This window comes from Tursiops truncatus, chromosome 15, assembly GCF_011762595.2.
Source record: "Tursiops truncatus isolate mTurTru1 chromosome 15, mTurTru1.mat.Y, whole genome shotgun sequence".
Classification (NCBI taxonomy): domain Eukaryota; kingdom Metazoa; phylum Chordata; class Mammalia; order Artiodactyla; family Delphinidae; genus Tursiops; species Tursiops truncatus.
Window position 1 is genome coordinate 71903739 of NC_047048.1, and position 15033 is coordinate 71918771.

At 50.8% G+C, this 15033-nt stretch overlaps 1 protein-coding gene and 1 long non-coding RNA gene across 3 annotated transcripts; both read left to right on the plus strand.

Annotated features, from left to right (window-relative positions):
• Nucleotides 1-278: 278 nt before the first annotated feature.
• On the plus strand, nt 279-10350 carry CD40 (CD40 molecule). Of its 2 annotated transcripts, none has more exons than XM_033840310.2 (9): nt 279-418; nt 3475-3553; nt 3876-4001; nt 4279-4425; nt 4780-4873; nt 7496-7557; nt 9366-9464; nt 9574-9602; nt 10099-10350. In XM_033840310.2, exons 1-9 carry the CDS (start codon nt 368-370, stop codon nt 10264-10266), a joined length of 855 nt encoding a protein of 284 aa, XP_033696201.1. In that variant the 5' UTR covers nt 279-367; the 3' UTR covers nt 10267-10350. The 2 variants fall into 2 exon arrangements, with proteins under 2 accessions (XP_033696201.1, XP_033696202.1); XM_033840311.2 differs by having other exon boundaries at nt 9366-9452.
• A 1036-nt stretch (nt 10351-11386) lies between these two features.
• LOC109551315 (uncharacterized) lies at nt 11387-14757 on the plus strand. Its single transcript, XR_002178039.3, has 3 exons — nt 11387-12348; nt 12981-13037; nt 13767-14757. It is a non-coding gene; the product is annotated as an uncharacterized lncRNA (long non-coding RNA).
• The last annotated feature ends 276 nt before the right edge of the window (nt 14758-15033 follow it).

Here is a 15033-nt window from a genome sequence, read left to right on the forward strand (position 1 = left end):
CGTCCTCCCCACCCCCAGGAAGCGGGCTTCCTCCTAGGCCAATTCAGTTCGGCCTTTGTAGTCCCGGGGGGGGGGGGAGGAATCTTAAGAAGGGCTCTCCTTGGAACCACGCCTCCCGATTCCCCCACCCCTCCCCGCCCAAGGCGCGTCCCTAAACTCCTTGGGGAATTAGACTACCCGGGACTGTCCTGGGGGAAACCCCAGAGAGGTGACTCGCCCGGAGCTCCGCCCCCGTCAGCGAGGCTGGTCGCGATTTGTCCCCTAAGACCCGCCCCTTTCCTGGGAGGGTCCATGGGCTGGGACAGTGGAAGTGGAAAAGGCCGGGTCCTGGCGCTTTCTCCCCCCGCCGCCTGGTTCTCACCTCGCCATGGTTCGTCTGCCTCTGCAGTGTCTCCTCTGGGGCTGCTTTCTGACCGCCGTAAGTTGAGTTTCTGTTCCGACCGGAGGCGGGAATTTGAAATTAGAGAGTAGGGAATGGGAAAAGAAACAATACTTCGGGGAGGGGACCTTCCAAGCTGATTTTGGGGGGACAGGAGGGTGGGTGGAAGCTGGGTAGGGTACCCCGGGTCCGGGCTGAATGAGGTGGGCTGCCTGTCTCTCCTCCCAGGTTGGGGTCCCAGGTAGCCCACAGAGGGCGCATAGTGGGGTCGCTGCAGGAAAAGTGCCTAGCCAGCGCAGATGGGGTTGGGATTTTGGGAACCTGAAGGCTTGATCTGGTCAAAAGACTGGAGTCTGGGTCTGCGTCAGAGGCTGGCCACAAAGAGATGGTGAGGGGTTTCAGAAGCGGGAAGGGAGGGCAGCCAAGTGAAGGGGCGGGTCTGGCTAGTTTCCCTTCTCTTTCCCATTGTGGACAGACGCCAGCCTCTGTGAGTGGTTCATCTCCTTGCCAGCTGGGGCTGCCTTCTTCCAGGGCATCTTTTGGGAACAAGGGATGAGTGTAGAGGCCCAGGTGCTTCTTTGAGAAGGCAAGGAGCTTTGAACACTCCCACCACCGGCCGCAGATCCTGGGTGATCCAAGTTAGGAGGAATACCCAAGGCTGTGTCTCTGCCTCCTGAATTTAAGACGACATAGAGGACTCTCAGGGGAGCTGAACAGTTCATGGGACCATGAAAGGGCTAGACCAGCAGGGGTTTCTCTAGGCACGAGAGGGGCTCAGATATGCCCAACCAAGCACATCTCCGGGATTTTCAGAGTTCCACACTTGACTCGCTTTTAGTTTAAGTGTATTTTTGTAGTTCCTCATTCTGGAGGCTGGGAATCCCCCAAGTACCGGACACTGTCATCCCAACCCCCCTGGTCTCCCCCTAACTTTCAAGGGCTGTAGTTTCTGGCATGAAGGCAGGGCAGGAGTGACCCATGAAGTAGGGGGTTAGCAGCAAGGGAAGAGATTTCATGGGAAAGCTGCTTTGGTCCGAGAGCTTTCATTTTCACTCTAAGTAATGGCTCTTAGGGAGAAAGGAGGCAGGAAGAGGGCTCTTGGAGGAGGAGTGGAGGAAAAGCCAGGGGAGGTAGGGTGAAGGGTGGTCGTGGTTTCTCAAGAACAATCTCCCAATTTTAGCTCCAGGTGGAGACTAGGCTGTGACAACAATAACTGGGGCTATTTGTTGAGAGCTTCCTGTGGGCCAGGAAGCTTTACACGCACTCTAGGTCTGATTTCTTTTAACCGCCGCATTATACAGGTGAGCAAACTGAGGCTCAGAGAGAGAAAATGTCTTGCCCCAATCCTCATAGCTAGGTGGAACCTGCATATAAATCTCCAGCTGCCTGATTCCTGAGCCTGCCTCTCAGATGGTGAGAGTCTCCAAGCCTTGGTCCTAAGCTCCTTCGTGTCAGAGGGATCGAAGCTGTGAAGTGGGAACTGGGGATTGACAGATTTACAGAGGAGGAGCTGTATTTCTTGTGTGTTTGAAAATGGCGTAAAGGACTTTCATTGCTCTGGGAGTGTGGTGGGAAAGTCCATAGGCTTGCGGGGAGAACATTCATGGGATAGTGTGTTGCGATGTGATGGTGGGAGCAGTAGCCTTTGCTATTTCCTTCCCCATTTGGGGTCAGATACACTTTGTAAGTAATTTGCCCACCCAGGCTGAATGAGAGCCACCAATTAGGCAGGATCCTGGAAGCCAGCCAGTTAGCCAGCTTGCTAGGCATCCAAGCAGATACTCATATATGTATGATAATTAAAGCTGCCATTCAATGAGCACCTACTATGTTCCAGATACTATGCCAGGCCATGTACATCTATTCTTTCTCATCTTCACAACCTAATCTGTGGGGCAGGTATTATCACTCCCATTTTAGAGATGTAGAAACTGAGGCTAAGAGAGGCAAAATAGCTAGTTAAGTGTTACAAAGTCAAGATTGGAGCCTTAAGCTATTTGACCCTTAAAGCTGTGTTCTTTTCACAGGCTGTTCCCAAAGTGTGGGATGATTTAGGCAGCACAAGGACATAGAATTAACAACATAGGTTCACTTTACAGTTCTGTTTAAAATCCTTTTCATTTTTTCAAGAAGGAAGTCGCTGGAGCTAGAACATAGTTAATACCTCTCAAATGCCTGCTAATCCTCCTTTTTAAACAAAAATCAAGAGCAGGCCTGAGGTAGAGGGCTGTCAGCAAGCAAAGCGATCAGCTGGGGTTTAATAAATAACATCGTTTTGTTTCTGTTGAGTTTATTTTTAGGGTTGCCTTTTATTTATGAGAAGTGATACTGGTTTTTCTCTCATGGCAATGATGTGAGGTTTACATTGAAAATAAATGTATTTAAATGAACAAGAAGTAATGAATAGCTTGGGTGGTACCTGGATGTAGTGAAAATAGTGCAGATGAGACTCAAGTTGTTGGAGAGAGGGAGTATTGAAACCTGAGTTCTCATTTGGATTCTATCACTGTGTGACCTTGGGCAAGTGACCCACCCTTTCTGGTCCTCAGTCTCACCATGTGTAAAGTAAAAGAGTTGGATTTTATTCTTCCGGCTTCTCCATCCTTGCATTTCATGAGAGAAGGGTTGGATGATCAGATGATGGGACTTGGAGAGGGGAAGAGGGTGGGGAGCAAAAGAATAGAAGGAAGAGGTCAGGTGCTAAATATAGCCCCTGTCCAGACTAGGACCAGCTGGAGTCAGCCAGCTTCAGGACTCCAGGGGAGATGCTGGAGTCCTCATGTGCTCTTGGGTTTTTGGGTAGAGGAAAGACTCAGGAGTCAAGCCAGAAGGAAGATCTGTTTAGTTCAGTGATTATTGTGAGTTTCCAGCGCAATTACTTTGTAAAATACCAGATTGATTCTCTGGGTGCCTTTGTCATCATACTAGTTGGCAGTTTAGTTAAAAACAAACACAACAAGTAATATGCAGGCGCTGTTTCTCTGCTTTGGACTTCCACTTCAGTTCTAACCTCTGTCCTGGCTGATTTGCACCTGTCTGCCAAGGCTATATCGGAGATTTCAAGATCCCTTCAAATTGCCCAATTTTGTTTTTAGGTCCACGCAGAACCACCCACTTCATGCAGAGAAAACCAATACCAAACAAACAGCCGGTGCTGTAATTTGTGCCCACCAGGTGAGATGCTAACCCTTTAGCCCCATAGTGGGACCCCTCTTGGTTTGCTGGCAGATACAGACCCCCTGTGTCAATTATAAACTCGTGTCTTGACCCCTGGCACTTTCCATCCCTGCCCCAGGATGTTCTGGGGTCCCTCTCTGCCTACCCAGAACTTAGGGTTCCTATCTCTTCTATGTCCCTTACCAGACTATGAAAGTTGGAAGAGTCTGAGACTGTCATCGTTGACTCTCCCTCCCTAAAGCCCGGCCTCATCAGTTTTCAGTTCAGTGTCTGACTCACTGAGTGAGCCAGAGCTACCTCATTTCCTGATGTTTTCCAGGACAGAAACTGAAGAATGACTGCACAGAGGTCACCGAAACAGAATGCCTTCCCTGCAGTAAAGGCGAATTCCTAGCCACCCGCAACAGTGAGAAATACTGTCACCAGCACAGATACTGCAACCCCAGTGCGTGGGCTGCTGGGGAAGGGGCACTTGGGAGCTGGGCCGATATTCCAGCTCATTGCTGACAGCACAGCCGTTCTGTTTGTTTGTTTGTTTGTTTTTCATAGCGAGGGTCTGTTCTGATCGGTTAGAGTCTGGGTTGTCTTGGTTGTTACTTAATTTGATTGCCACCCCTACTTGGAAGAGGGTCTAAGAGAAAAAGAACAGGAAGTATGAGGATCGGGGCCCCCCAAGCATGGCCAGTAAGGGGTTCCCATCCTTCTTGCCCATCCCTGCCCAGACCTAGGGCTCCAGATCCAGACGGAGGGCACCTCAATAACAGACACCATTTGCACATGTGACGAAGGCCATCACTGTACCAGTCACACCTGCGAAAGTTGCACCCCGCACAGCTTGTGTCTCCCTGGCTTCGGGGTCAAGCAGATGGGTAAGTGGTCTGTCTGGGAATCAGCTCTAGAGGCAGGAGAGAGGAGGTGAAGGCCAAAGGAGCGGGGCTGGGCAGTGGGCACTCAGCCCTGGTGGGGAGGGACCAACCTACGCGGATATCTCCACCAGAGCAGGTGGGAAATAGAAACTTTGCCTCCTGCCTCCTGCCTCCTGCCATGGGGATCTGCCTTGAGAGGGCAGTGGGAGAAGTCTTCCTGGGGCCTGCCTGCAGCAGGATGCTGGGGGGAGAAGGGCTTAAGGCAGGATGCTCTTCCAGGCCTGCCTGCCTGCCAGTTCCCTTGAGAGCCAGACAGGTGGTCCGCCGTGATGATTAACTCCTCCTCTACCCTCTCAGCTACAGGGGTTTCTGATACCATCTGTGAACGCTGCCCGGTCGGCTTCTTCTCCAGTGTGTCATCTGCTTTTGAAAAGTGTCACCCTTGGACAAGGTATAAGGACTCATCCCTTGTGTTTCCTGCCCCGAGAGGGGCATGGGACCTGCTTCCATTCTCTCCGGCTACCTGCCCTTCAGCCCCTGCTCCCCATGTCCACACACACTCGTGCACCTGTAGAACTTCTAGAGTGACCTCGTGGCCAACTAGACAGACACTTTTCAGCATTTCTTGCCTTCTCTCTCTTGGTGGTAATAGATACCGCTGATCTCTGATCTTTGGTGAAGCCCTCCCTTCTTGGGGGCACCGTGACGCCTCTCTTCCATTCCTTGTACCCCTCCTCTGCTCCTCCTTAACTGGTTTTCTAGGCCTCTATTCTAGGCTCTACTCTCCCATCACCTTGCCCGCCTCCCCTGGACCATCTATCTCATCCGCACACTTGGCTTCGGCTACCGTTGCCCTTGGACGTTTCCCAATCAACATCTCCTGTTGAAATTTGTCTCCTGGGTCCCAGACTGTCATATCTAACTGCCGAGGGTATACCTCCGTGCAGACAACCCACAGGCACCTGCCTGCTCCCCATACCCGCTGTGAAAGGCACAAGCATGCCTCTGGGCACCCGTTCCAAAGTTCCCCTTACCCCCTTCCCCAAATCAGTCACCAGGTCCTGTCCATCTGACCTTCCAGATGTTTTGGGACTCCTCCTCCTTTTCACTTATCCCCACCATCACCACGTTAGCTTGGGCTTCATCACCAGCTGCCCTGCCTCTACTCTCTCCCCTTCAGCTAGTTCTCCATCCCTTTGGCGAAGGAAACTTTCCACCATTCATTTTGGATCACGGCACTCCCTGTTAAAATGCTTCATGGCTCTCTGTGCCTTTAGGATAAAACCCTGACTCCTGTGCATGGCCTCCAACCTTCTAGCTCCACTTCCTGACCTCTTCCCACATCTTGCTGCTTGCAGTCCTGTCAACACACTGTTCGTTCTCTTGCATCAACCTCTTCTGCCTGGAATACCTTAAACACACGCCTGATTAACCTTTTACATTTAATTTGAAAAAACGAGTAAGACAGGCGTGAGGACAGAAGGCACAGAAGGGCCTCTAGTGATATGCTTCCCTTTCACCCTCAACCATCCAGCAGCCACTGGACCATGTGTGTCCTTCTAGAGAGTCTATGCACAAACAAATACATGCACACACATGCAGACATATTTTTCACACAAATAGTAGCATCCCATATATACTTTGTTATTTGTTTACTGTCTGCCTTTCTCCAGTAGATGGTAAACTCCTTAACTATAGAGACTTGACTTTTTTTATTCCACAGATGCATCCCTTATGCCTAGAACAGTGCCTGATGCATAGTAGGTGCTCAATAAATCTTTACTGATAAATGTTCAATGAGAAAGGGAGGCTCCTTTATGTCATAGAACCAGAGCACTGGGTTCCAAACTCACTCAGCTTAGAAGGGGTGGAAGTGTGACCCTCATCTGAGCCTCGGTGCCCTCATTCAGAAAATAGGAATGAAAAAAAAAAAAAAAAAAGAAAATAGGAATGACCTTCATTTTACAAGGTTTGAGGAAAAGACATGTAACGTGCTTCGAAAACTCTTAAGCACTCTTCTTGTGTATGTGCTTTCTTTGAAGCTTCTTTCTCTTTTTCCAGCTTTAGATGTTTTGTTCCTTTGCAATGTCCTTCTCTGTCCATCCCTTTCCATTCCTCCTGGGACCACTTTGGCCCAGTCTTCATCATCTCATGTTTGGATTCTGTCGATGGCCTCCTGGCTGGCATTTTTCTGTCATTTCTCCTCCGGGGAGCTCTCTGGCCAACTAAGTCCTCTTACAACTTAAGTCATCTGGTTGGATGCTGACATGACCCACTAGCTGAATCCAGCTGAAACCTTCATGGCTGATTCTCAGTGATCTGGTTCTAAAGACCCAATTTTCCAGAGTTTCCTTATACCATCTGGCTCGTCACCCACCTAATCTCCCATATCGTGTTGTCCTGCTTGAAGAGAAAATACTGATGCTCTAAATTTTATATCCCTCAAGGGCCCACTCAGCTCTGACTTCCCCAGGGAAGTCTTTCTGGATGACCCTCAAACCAGAGATTCTCAGCTGAGCAGTTTTCTCCCTCAGGGAACATTTGACAATATCTGGAGACATTTTGGTTGTCACAGCTGGGGAGGAGAAGGCTACTGGTGTCTAGTGGGTAGAGGCCAGGGAAGCTGCTGAACATCCTACAATGTACAGGACAGGTCCCACCACGGAAGAAGGATTATGTGGCCCCCAAACGTCAGTAGTGCCGAGCTTGAGAAGCCCCCATCATCCCTCCATTCCAGCCATTGTGGATTCTGTCTCCTCTTCTCTGAACAACCCCCTGTTCACATGAGCCTGTATCACAAAGCTTGGCCCTCATCAGAGACTCTCCTTACTCCTTCAAGATATACCATCATCTTTCCTCTGCACTCACAAGCTCTGTAAGAACAGAGTCTGTGTCATCCCCATAGTAACCAGCCCAGGAGGGTGCACATAATATGTGCTCAGTGAACCTGGACTTGCTGGTTGTTGGCTGTCTCCCTCTGGGGTTGGAAATCGCATGGTTGGGGAAACTTAATGTCTCTTTCTTTGTGTGTGTGTGTATGTGTGTGTGTGTGTGTACACGTGTCTGTACACAGCTGCGAGAGCAAAGGCCTGGTGGAACAACATGCAGGGACTAACAAGACAGATGTTGTCTGTGGTGAGTCCTGGAGAACGGGCCCCGGGAGCAGGCTAGGAAGGTGGGGAGCTGAGGGGAAGACTGGGGCACCTGGAAGCACCAGTGGGGAAAGAGGGAGGGGAGGCAAAGCAAGAGGAGGAGCAGTCTGGAACTGTGGCAACCAGCTCTGCCACTTATCTGTGGAGCCTGGGCAAGTTAGTCCCCCACCCCCGAGCCTCAGTTTCTTCATCTGTGAAATGGGATACTACCACCTCCCTTAATAGGGTGGTATAAGTACCTGGCATGGGTTCTGACACCTTGGAGGTGCTCCCTCAGTGCTATTCTGCTACCCTGCACGTTGAGGGCCAGCATGGTGTGACTCTGTTTCCTCTCAGGGCTGTAGTTTTTTTTTTTTAGGCTGCACCACGCGGTTGCAGGATCTTAATTCCCCCACCGGGGATCAAACCCAGGCCACAGCAGTGAAAGCCCAGAATCCTAACCTCTAGGCCACCAGGGAACTCCCTCAGGGCCTCAGTTTTGATTTTAGAATGAGGAGGTTGGCATACAGCACAGGTCACAGACTCACATAATTACGGGGATTAGGCAGGATCATGTTCATGAGTGAAAAGATCAGGGGTAAGACAAATACACTCTCTTCTTTTCCTTAAAATTCACTTGCCTCTTGGCAGGGCTGGGACTAGAGTGAGGTGAGAGGGGCACTTGCCTTGGGCACGGTATTTAAGGGCGTGCCAGAAAAATGCCGTAATCAAGATAACCATTTGATGCAATATTAAAAAAATCAAAATTCATGCAAAAAATCCATAATGAACAGAATAGCAACATTTTAAATAAAGACAGGATCCAACCCTGTATTTGTACAACCTTGTCTCACTTGCCTCACCCTAATCCCATCCCTGGTTCCAATAAAACTTTACTTAAAAAAACAGGCAGCTGGCCTGTGGGCCAGACTTTGCTGATATGATTTTTTAAAACATGACATTAAAATATGACTTATCTTAATTACTGAGTTTTTTAAGAAAATATTTATTTATTTATTTGGCTGCACTGGATCCTGTGTTACGGCATACAGGATCTTTAGTTGAGGCATCCGGGACCTTTAGTTACGGCATGCGGGGTCTTTTAGTTGCAGCATGTAGGTTGGCGTGCAGGCTCTTAGTTGTGGCATGTGGGATCTTAGTTCCCTGACCAGGGATGGAACCCAGGCCCCCTGCATTGGGAGTGCAGAGTCTTAACCGCTGGACTACCAGGGAAGTCCCAGTTATTGAGTTTTTTTGGTGTCCCCTTAAATTTTGTCCTGAGGCAGTGCTTCACTAGCCTTACCCTAGTCCTTACCCTGTCTCTTGGTCTTTTTTTCATTTTCCCATTTAGAATAGAGACTTAGGCACAAGAAATACTTTCCCTTCTCCTCCATTCTTCTATAACAAAGGCAATGTTACAGACATAAATGATGCTGGGCCTTGGTATTGGGCAAAGAGTAGGGAGGGGTGGCAGTGTAGCGAGCCGGTAGAGACAACTATCACCACTCAGTTCTGGCCAGTGGGCGCCATGTGGGCTGCTGGCCCACTAGGGCTGGATCTTCCCAATTTGCAAGAGAAATCAGATATCCAGATTTTAAATACACAATCTCCCATTTAAAAATGTCGGCAAATATTAAAAAAAAGAAGAAAAAATGTGCCAGTCACACTAAAGACATCTGCTGGCCACATTTTACCAGGAGCCACCTATTTGAAACTTCTGATATGGATGAGTTTAGACATTGAAGTCCAGCAAGGTGCAGCAGCTTCGGGAAGGGCGGTGGGGAGCCATCGCTGAAGTCTTGATCTCTCCAGGTTTCCAGAATCGGATGCGAGCCCTGGTGGTGATCCCCATCACGATGGTGATCCTGTTCACTGTCCTGTTGGTATCTGCCTGTATCAGTGAGTCCCCAGGTGGGGAGGTGATGGGGGAAGAGGCAGCAGAAGGTACAATTGACGGGTCACCTGTTTCCTGATCTGGCCTCAGTGACTCCCCATCCTATATGTTTTTCTCTCTCTCTAGGAAAGATGGTCAAGAAGCAGGAGACTAAGGTAGGTCACCCTGGGGAACCGGCTGAGTTTTGTCAGACTGGAAAGAAAGACTGATTCATTGTTGCCTATATGGCAGAAACATTGATTCAAGGTCTGTTCCCTCGCCCCCTCCCCTGTGCTCCAGGGCTCTTCCCCTTCTCTCCCTCAGCACCCGCCTTTTTCATCTCCTGAGCTCACCTTCCCACAGAGCTGCCCTAGCACCGCTGGCAAAGTCTGACATTTGCTCTTCTTTCCTGGCATTGGATATGTGGGGGAACCGCATCTTTGGGGCCTTGGTGTGGGATCCATGGGTGGGTGATGGAGGGACATTTCCTTAACCCCACTGGCTCCTACTGCGGAAGCTTCTTGACACCCTTGGTGTGGCCAGCAGGGGGCAGGACGCACCCATGGAATGAGCACTGACCCTCCGTTTGGGAAAGGGGAAGGGGTGAAGAGTGGAATCGCTTCCAAGGAAGGGCTGAGATGCTAGGGGTAACCCCAAGCCTTGTCTCCCCAGGCTCTGCACCCTAAGGCTGAAAGGCAGGATCCTGTGGAGACAATTGATCCAGAGGATTTTCTCGGCCCCCACTCCACCCCTCCAGTGCAGGAGACCTTACACTGGTGTCAGCCGGTCGCCCAGGAGGATGGCAAAGAAAGCCGCATCTCCGTGCAGGAGCGAGAGTGAAGCTGTGTGTGCCCAGGAGCGTGGTGGCACCGGAATGTGGGCACGTGGCTGGAGAGCCTGGGGCTGCTGCTGGTGAGGGCGACAGCCCCCCTCTGCCTGCACCCCTGCAGTCCAGAAACAGTTCACCTCGGGGAACCTTTCACCCCAGCCGTGGAGCCCATTCAGTCTCCCAACTTGATATCAAAGATGGTAACAAAACTTTGGGGAGGCCGTACAAGGGTATCCACCAAACCTTCCAACCCAGCGGTTCGGTGCCAACAGGTGTAACGCGGTGGCTTCTGGGAACCCAGGAGGCATATGCATAGATACACATCGCAGCACTGTTTGTGACAGTGAGCAACTGGAAGCTGCTTAACTGTCCATCAACAGGGGACTGGCTAAATAAAACTGTAATATATTTATGCAACAGGATCTTGAAAACACTGTCATGGGGGGAAAACAAAAGCAGGTTGTAGAATGGTGGGCATGGAAACATTTTTTTTAAAGCAAGTAACCCAAAACAATATATCTTCTACAGATATGTGTATAAACATAGTATATGTTATATATGTCGGGATGGCAGGGGGGTTCTGGAAGGACACACACAACATGCACAGCTCAAAGAATTGTAATGTCTTGGTTGGGGAAGAAGGGTCTGGGGGAGGGTTGGTTAAAGAAAGATTTGACTCTCCCATAATGCTTCATTTTTTTTCCCCAAAAGGAGAGTGAATTCACAGACTGCTTATGTAATTAAAAAGTCATCAAACGTGTAAAAAGAAAAAAGGGAGCGGACACGCTGGGTGACATGAGCTGCTTCACATGCTGTCAGGCTCACAGAATGAGGGCACTTTCGGAGGATAAATAAGGACGTCCCCCAGGCTGCTGCCCTTCTAAGGTGGTTTCCACATGCACTCACGTTTGGCATCATGTTTGCAAAGGGCTTTCCCCATTTGATTCACATTCATAACAGTAGCCTTCGGGGCAGGCAGGGCCAGCATCCCTCCTTTCCTCCCTCCCTCTTTAACAGAGGTGGAAATGGAGGCCCAGAGAGGTGAAGTAATTTATCTATGGTCACACAGCCGTTCAGAGTGGTGCCCCTCAGAGCTCCCCACTCCTAGTCCTATGCTGCTTCTCCCAGCCCCACCTGCTCTCTGGAGCCTACATCTGTAGCCCCTTCCCAGGGAGCTCCTGGGCCTTCTATCTCCTTTTGACCTCCCAACTGCTACAGGAGCTGCTGCTTCTCGGTCAGATGGTGTCCCCTTCCCCCTAAGCAGTATCTTAGGATAAAAATAAACCGTCCTGTTCTCTTTTCCTGCTGTGCCAACTGAGGGGGAGCCTAGCCAGGAGGAGCAGCAGATGGAGAGGGAACAGAGGGGAGGGCAGGGGAGGGGAGAGGGGAAGGTTGTAGGGCAAGAAGGGGAAGGAAGAAGATTGCAAAGCCCCAGCACAGAGGTTCCTGGTGAGGGTGAGGCCAGCCTGGTTTACCCCAGGGATCTCACCCCAACCCCGCCTTCGTGAGAAGCTGCTTTGGATTTCCCAACATGTCCTGCCGCCTGCAGGGTGAGCGTGGAGAGGGCTTGCCCCAGTGGAGGCGGTGAGGGCAGCTGAGAGCCAAGGGAGGGGCACCTGGCTTGGCAGGCTTCCCAGAAGAGAACCATTTGGAGGCACCAGGGGGAGACGTCTGCTTTAGAAAGCAGTGCAAAGTGGTGGTGGTGTGGAGTGGGGGGAGGGGAGCTCTGCGACCTCACCTTTATCCCCTACCTAGAGTCTAAAATGCTAGTGTTACGTACCGTACGTGACAGTATGGTGGAAGGAGACAAAAGACCCATCTCTGCCACCTATTATCTGTGTGGCTTTGGGTAGGTCACGTTCACCTTTTAGCGTCTCAGTTTGCTCATCTGGCGAATGGACACAATATGACGGACTGACGCTATGGGTGCTTCCTTCGTTCTCTCCTAGGCCCTTCGTTCTCAATCCTGAGCATGTATCAGAACCACCTGTAAGACTTGTTAAAAGACAGATTGCTGGGCCCCACCTCCAGGGTTTCTGATTCAGTAGGTCTGGGATGGAGTCCAAGACTGTGCATTTCTACAAGTTTCCCAGGTGATGATGCTGGTCCAGGATCACACTTTGAGAACGACCACCCTTGGCATTCACATTTCTTGATAAGCAGTCGCTTTCCGATTGCAAGCACTTGGGATTGCTTACCTCGGGGCTTTCCTTGGTTTTATGTTATTTATTTGGTTGCGTTGGGTCTTACTTGCGGAAGGCGGGCTCCTTAGTTGTGGCTTGCTGGCTCCTTAGTCGTGGCGTGCGAGCTCCCAATTGCGGCATGCACGTGGGATCCAGTTCCCGGACCAGGGATCGAACCCGGCCCCCCTGCGTTGGGAGCGTGGAGTCCTAACCACTGTGCCACGAGGGAAGTCCCTCCTTGGTTTAAAAAAAATGCTTGGTGCAGGTGTAGGGCAGGTAAGATGTACCTGGGAGAGCTAACGCCCCCAAAACTCTCAACCAAATAGGAGTGAAAGTTGGAGGATACATGACCCGGCTTCCTTGCCCTTGGGAGGGACAAATCTGAGGTGTGTTCTATACTGTCTCCTAGGTTCCCCAGAGGGCTCGAGCCACAGATGCCCTCCATGGCTGTCTTCCCTTCCCTGTGTCATTCTCCACCACCCCACTGGTGCTTCCTGGGTTCAACTCCCCAGTAAACTACCTGCATTGTTTCCTTGTTGCAGAGTCTGCTTTTGGAGAAGTCCCCCCCCCAAGAGTCAGCAGAGGTCAAGCATGAGAAGGTATAATTTTGTATATCTTGGCATCCCCAGCAAAGAGAAGGGGTTGTTATTCCTGGCACCTGTAGCAAGTTCTGGGTTCTAAATGGAGCTCAGCCAGGAACCTTCTGTGTGACCTGTGGAAAGCTGCTCTCTGGTTCTGAGCTTTTTTTCCCCCAGATGTGATGAAGGGTTGGGATTCTACAAGTTCTAAGGATCTTGCCAATTCTAAAAATAAGGCGATCAGCCCACTGTAGTGTCTGCTCTGGCCTGTGGATGAATGGGTGGGTGTGAGGCTCACAATAGCCAGAAGGTGGCGCCAAAGTAATGCCCGAAGACTCTGGCGTCTGGCTTTCGCCAACTCTCATTTCCTCCCTTCACCGTCCATCCGCCTGAGCCTCCTGCGATCTCTACTAACTTCATCCGTTCCCCAGGTCTCCCTCTCCACTGCTTCCTTCTTCTTAACAAGCATCAGCTGCATTCCTAGTGTGGCCTCTCGCCGAGCTAGGGTTGTGCATGACAGCACTAAGAATGCACATGGACAGAGGGCTCGCTGCGCTAGGCACAGTCCTAAGAACTTCACATGCACTGTCTAAGTCCGTAGGACAACCCTGCATAAGGCACAGTCTCTTCTAACGCCCATTTTACAGATGGGGCTCAGAAGCTAAATGACTTGCTAAGGTCGGAAGAATCAGAGCTGGGATTTGGATCTAACTAGGTTGATCCAAAAACCTTTGCTTCTTACCCACTCAGCGAGTAAATCCGCGAAAGCCCACGGCAGGAGCAGCTCACCTCTAGGACAGCAGTTGTAGACTCAGCGGAGCGCACAGGAGCTGGAAAGTGAGGGAGGCCGGGTCAGGAGGAGTCAGGATGGCACAGACTCTGGCAAAGCGGCGGGGCTCTGCCCGTTTTGGTGGGACAGCATCTATGGATTGCTTCTAATGGTTGCCCTCCAGGGATGAGAGTTATGTATTGCTGGGAATCCAGATTTCTATGTGAAATCTCCCAATGTTTAAATGCTACCAATCCCAAAAATAAAAGAAAAAAAAAAAGAAAAAGAAAAGAAAAAACAACAACTCTGTGAGAACCCAAGAAAGCATGTCACGGAGGGTTGGAATTAAAAGAGACTGGGAATTTCATTGTGTCCGACAATTTTGTTTTCTATATGGGGAAACTGAGGCCCTGGGAGGGTCCAGAGCCAAGTTAGGCAACATGTCCTAGGCAGGTTGTCTCTTTTCTCTGCACCCCATCTGGGAGGCTGCAGAGAGGTCCTTAGGCTCCACCCTGTGACCCTGGTTAACTGGCTCTATTCAGCATTCTTTTTTTTTTTTTTGCGGGGCATATGGGATCTTAGTTCCCCAACCGGGGATTGAACCCACACCCCCTGCAGTGGAAGCACGGAATCTTAACCACTGGATCACCAGGGAAGTCCCCGGTTAACTGGGTCTAAAGCATTGAAACTCTAGGACCGAGGGGCGGGGGCTGAGCTGGGTGTAGATGTCCTCTTAATCCTATGACCCCCCCATCTCAGCCCCCCAGGCATGCACCCACATACTCTCCTCTTAAGCCTTTAGGGCCCTGTGGTCGATTCCTTGGGCAGCAGAAGTTATTAAAGACTCTGCCTGAAGGATTTCTCTCCCCCCGTGATTCTGGCACAGAAAATTACAAACCCACCGGCAGGGGTGGGGAGATAGTTTTAATTTGAAAAAAAAGGAAAAAACACCCATGCTGTGGTCCCGGAGTCTGGGGGATGGAGACGCTCATGGCGGGGGCATGTCCTCTGGGACGTGCAACGTTGCTGCTGCGGCTTCGTGTTGCTCAGTAAAATCAGTGAGCAGCTTTCGCCCGGACAGACGGGGCGGAGCGGCCGGGGTGCCCTGCTTCTCTACTCCAGTGTCCCCTCCCAGTCCCTGGGGGCTCTCTGCCTCTCTCCCGCTGACTGGCACGTCTCGCTGGGCCTTGGCACCGAGCTAGTTCCCTGCCACCTCCTCGTTCCAAGACCCCCTCCCACCCTCTGCAG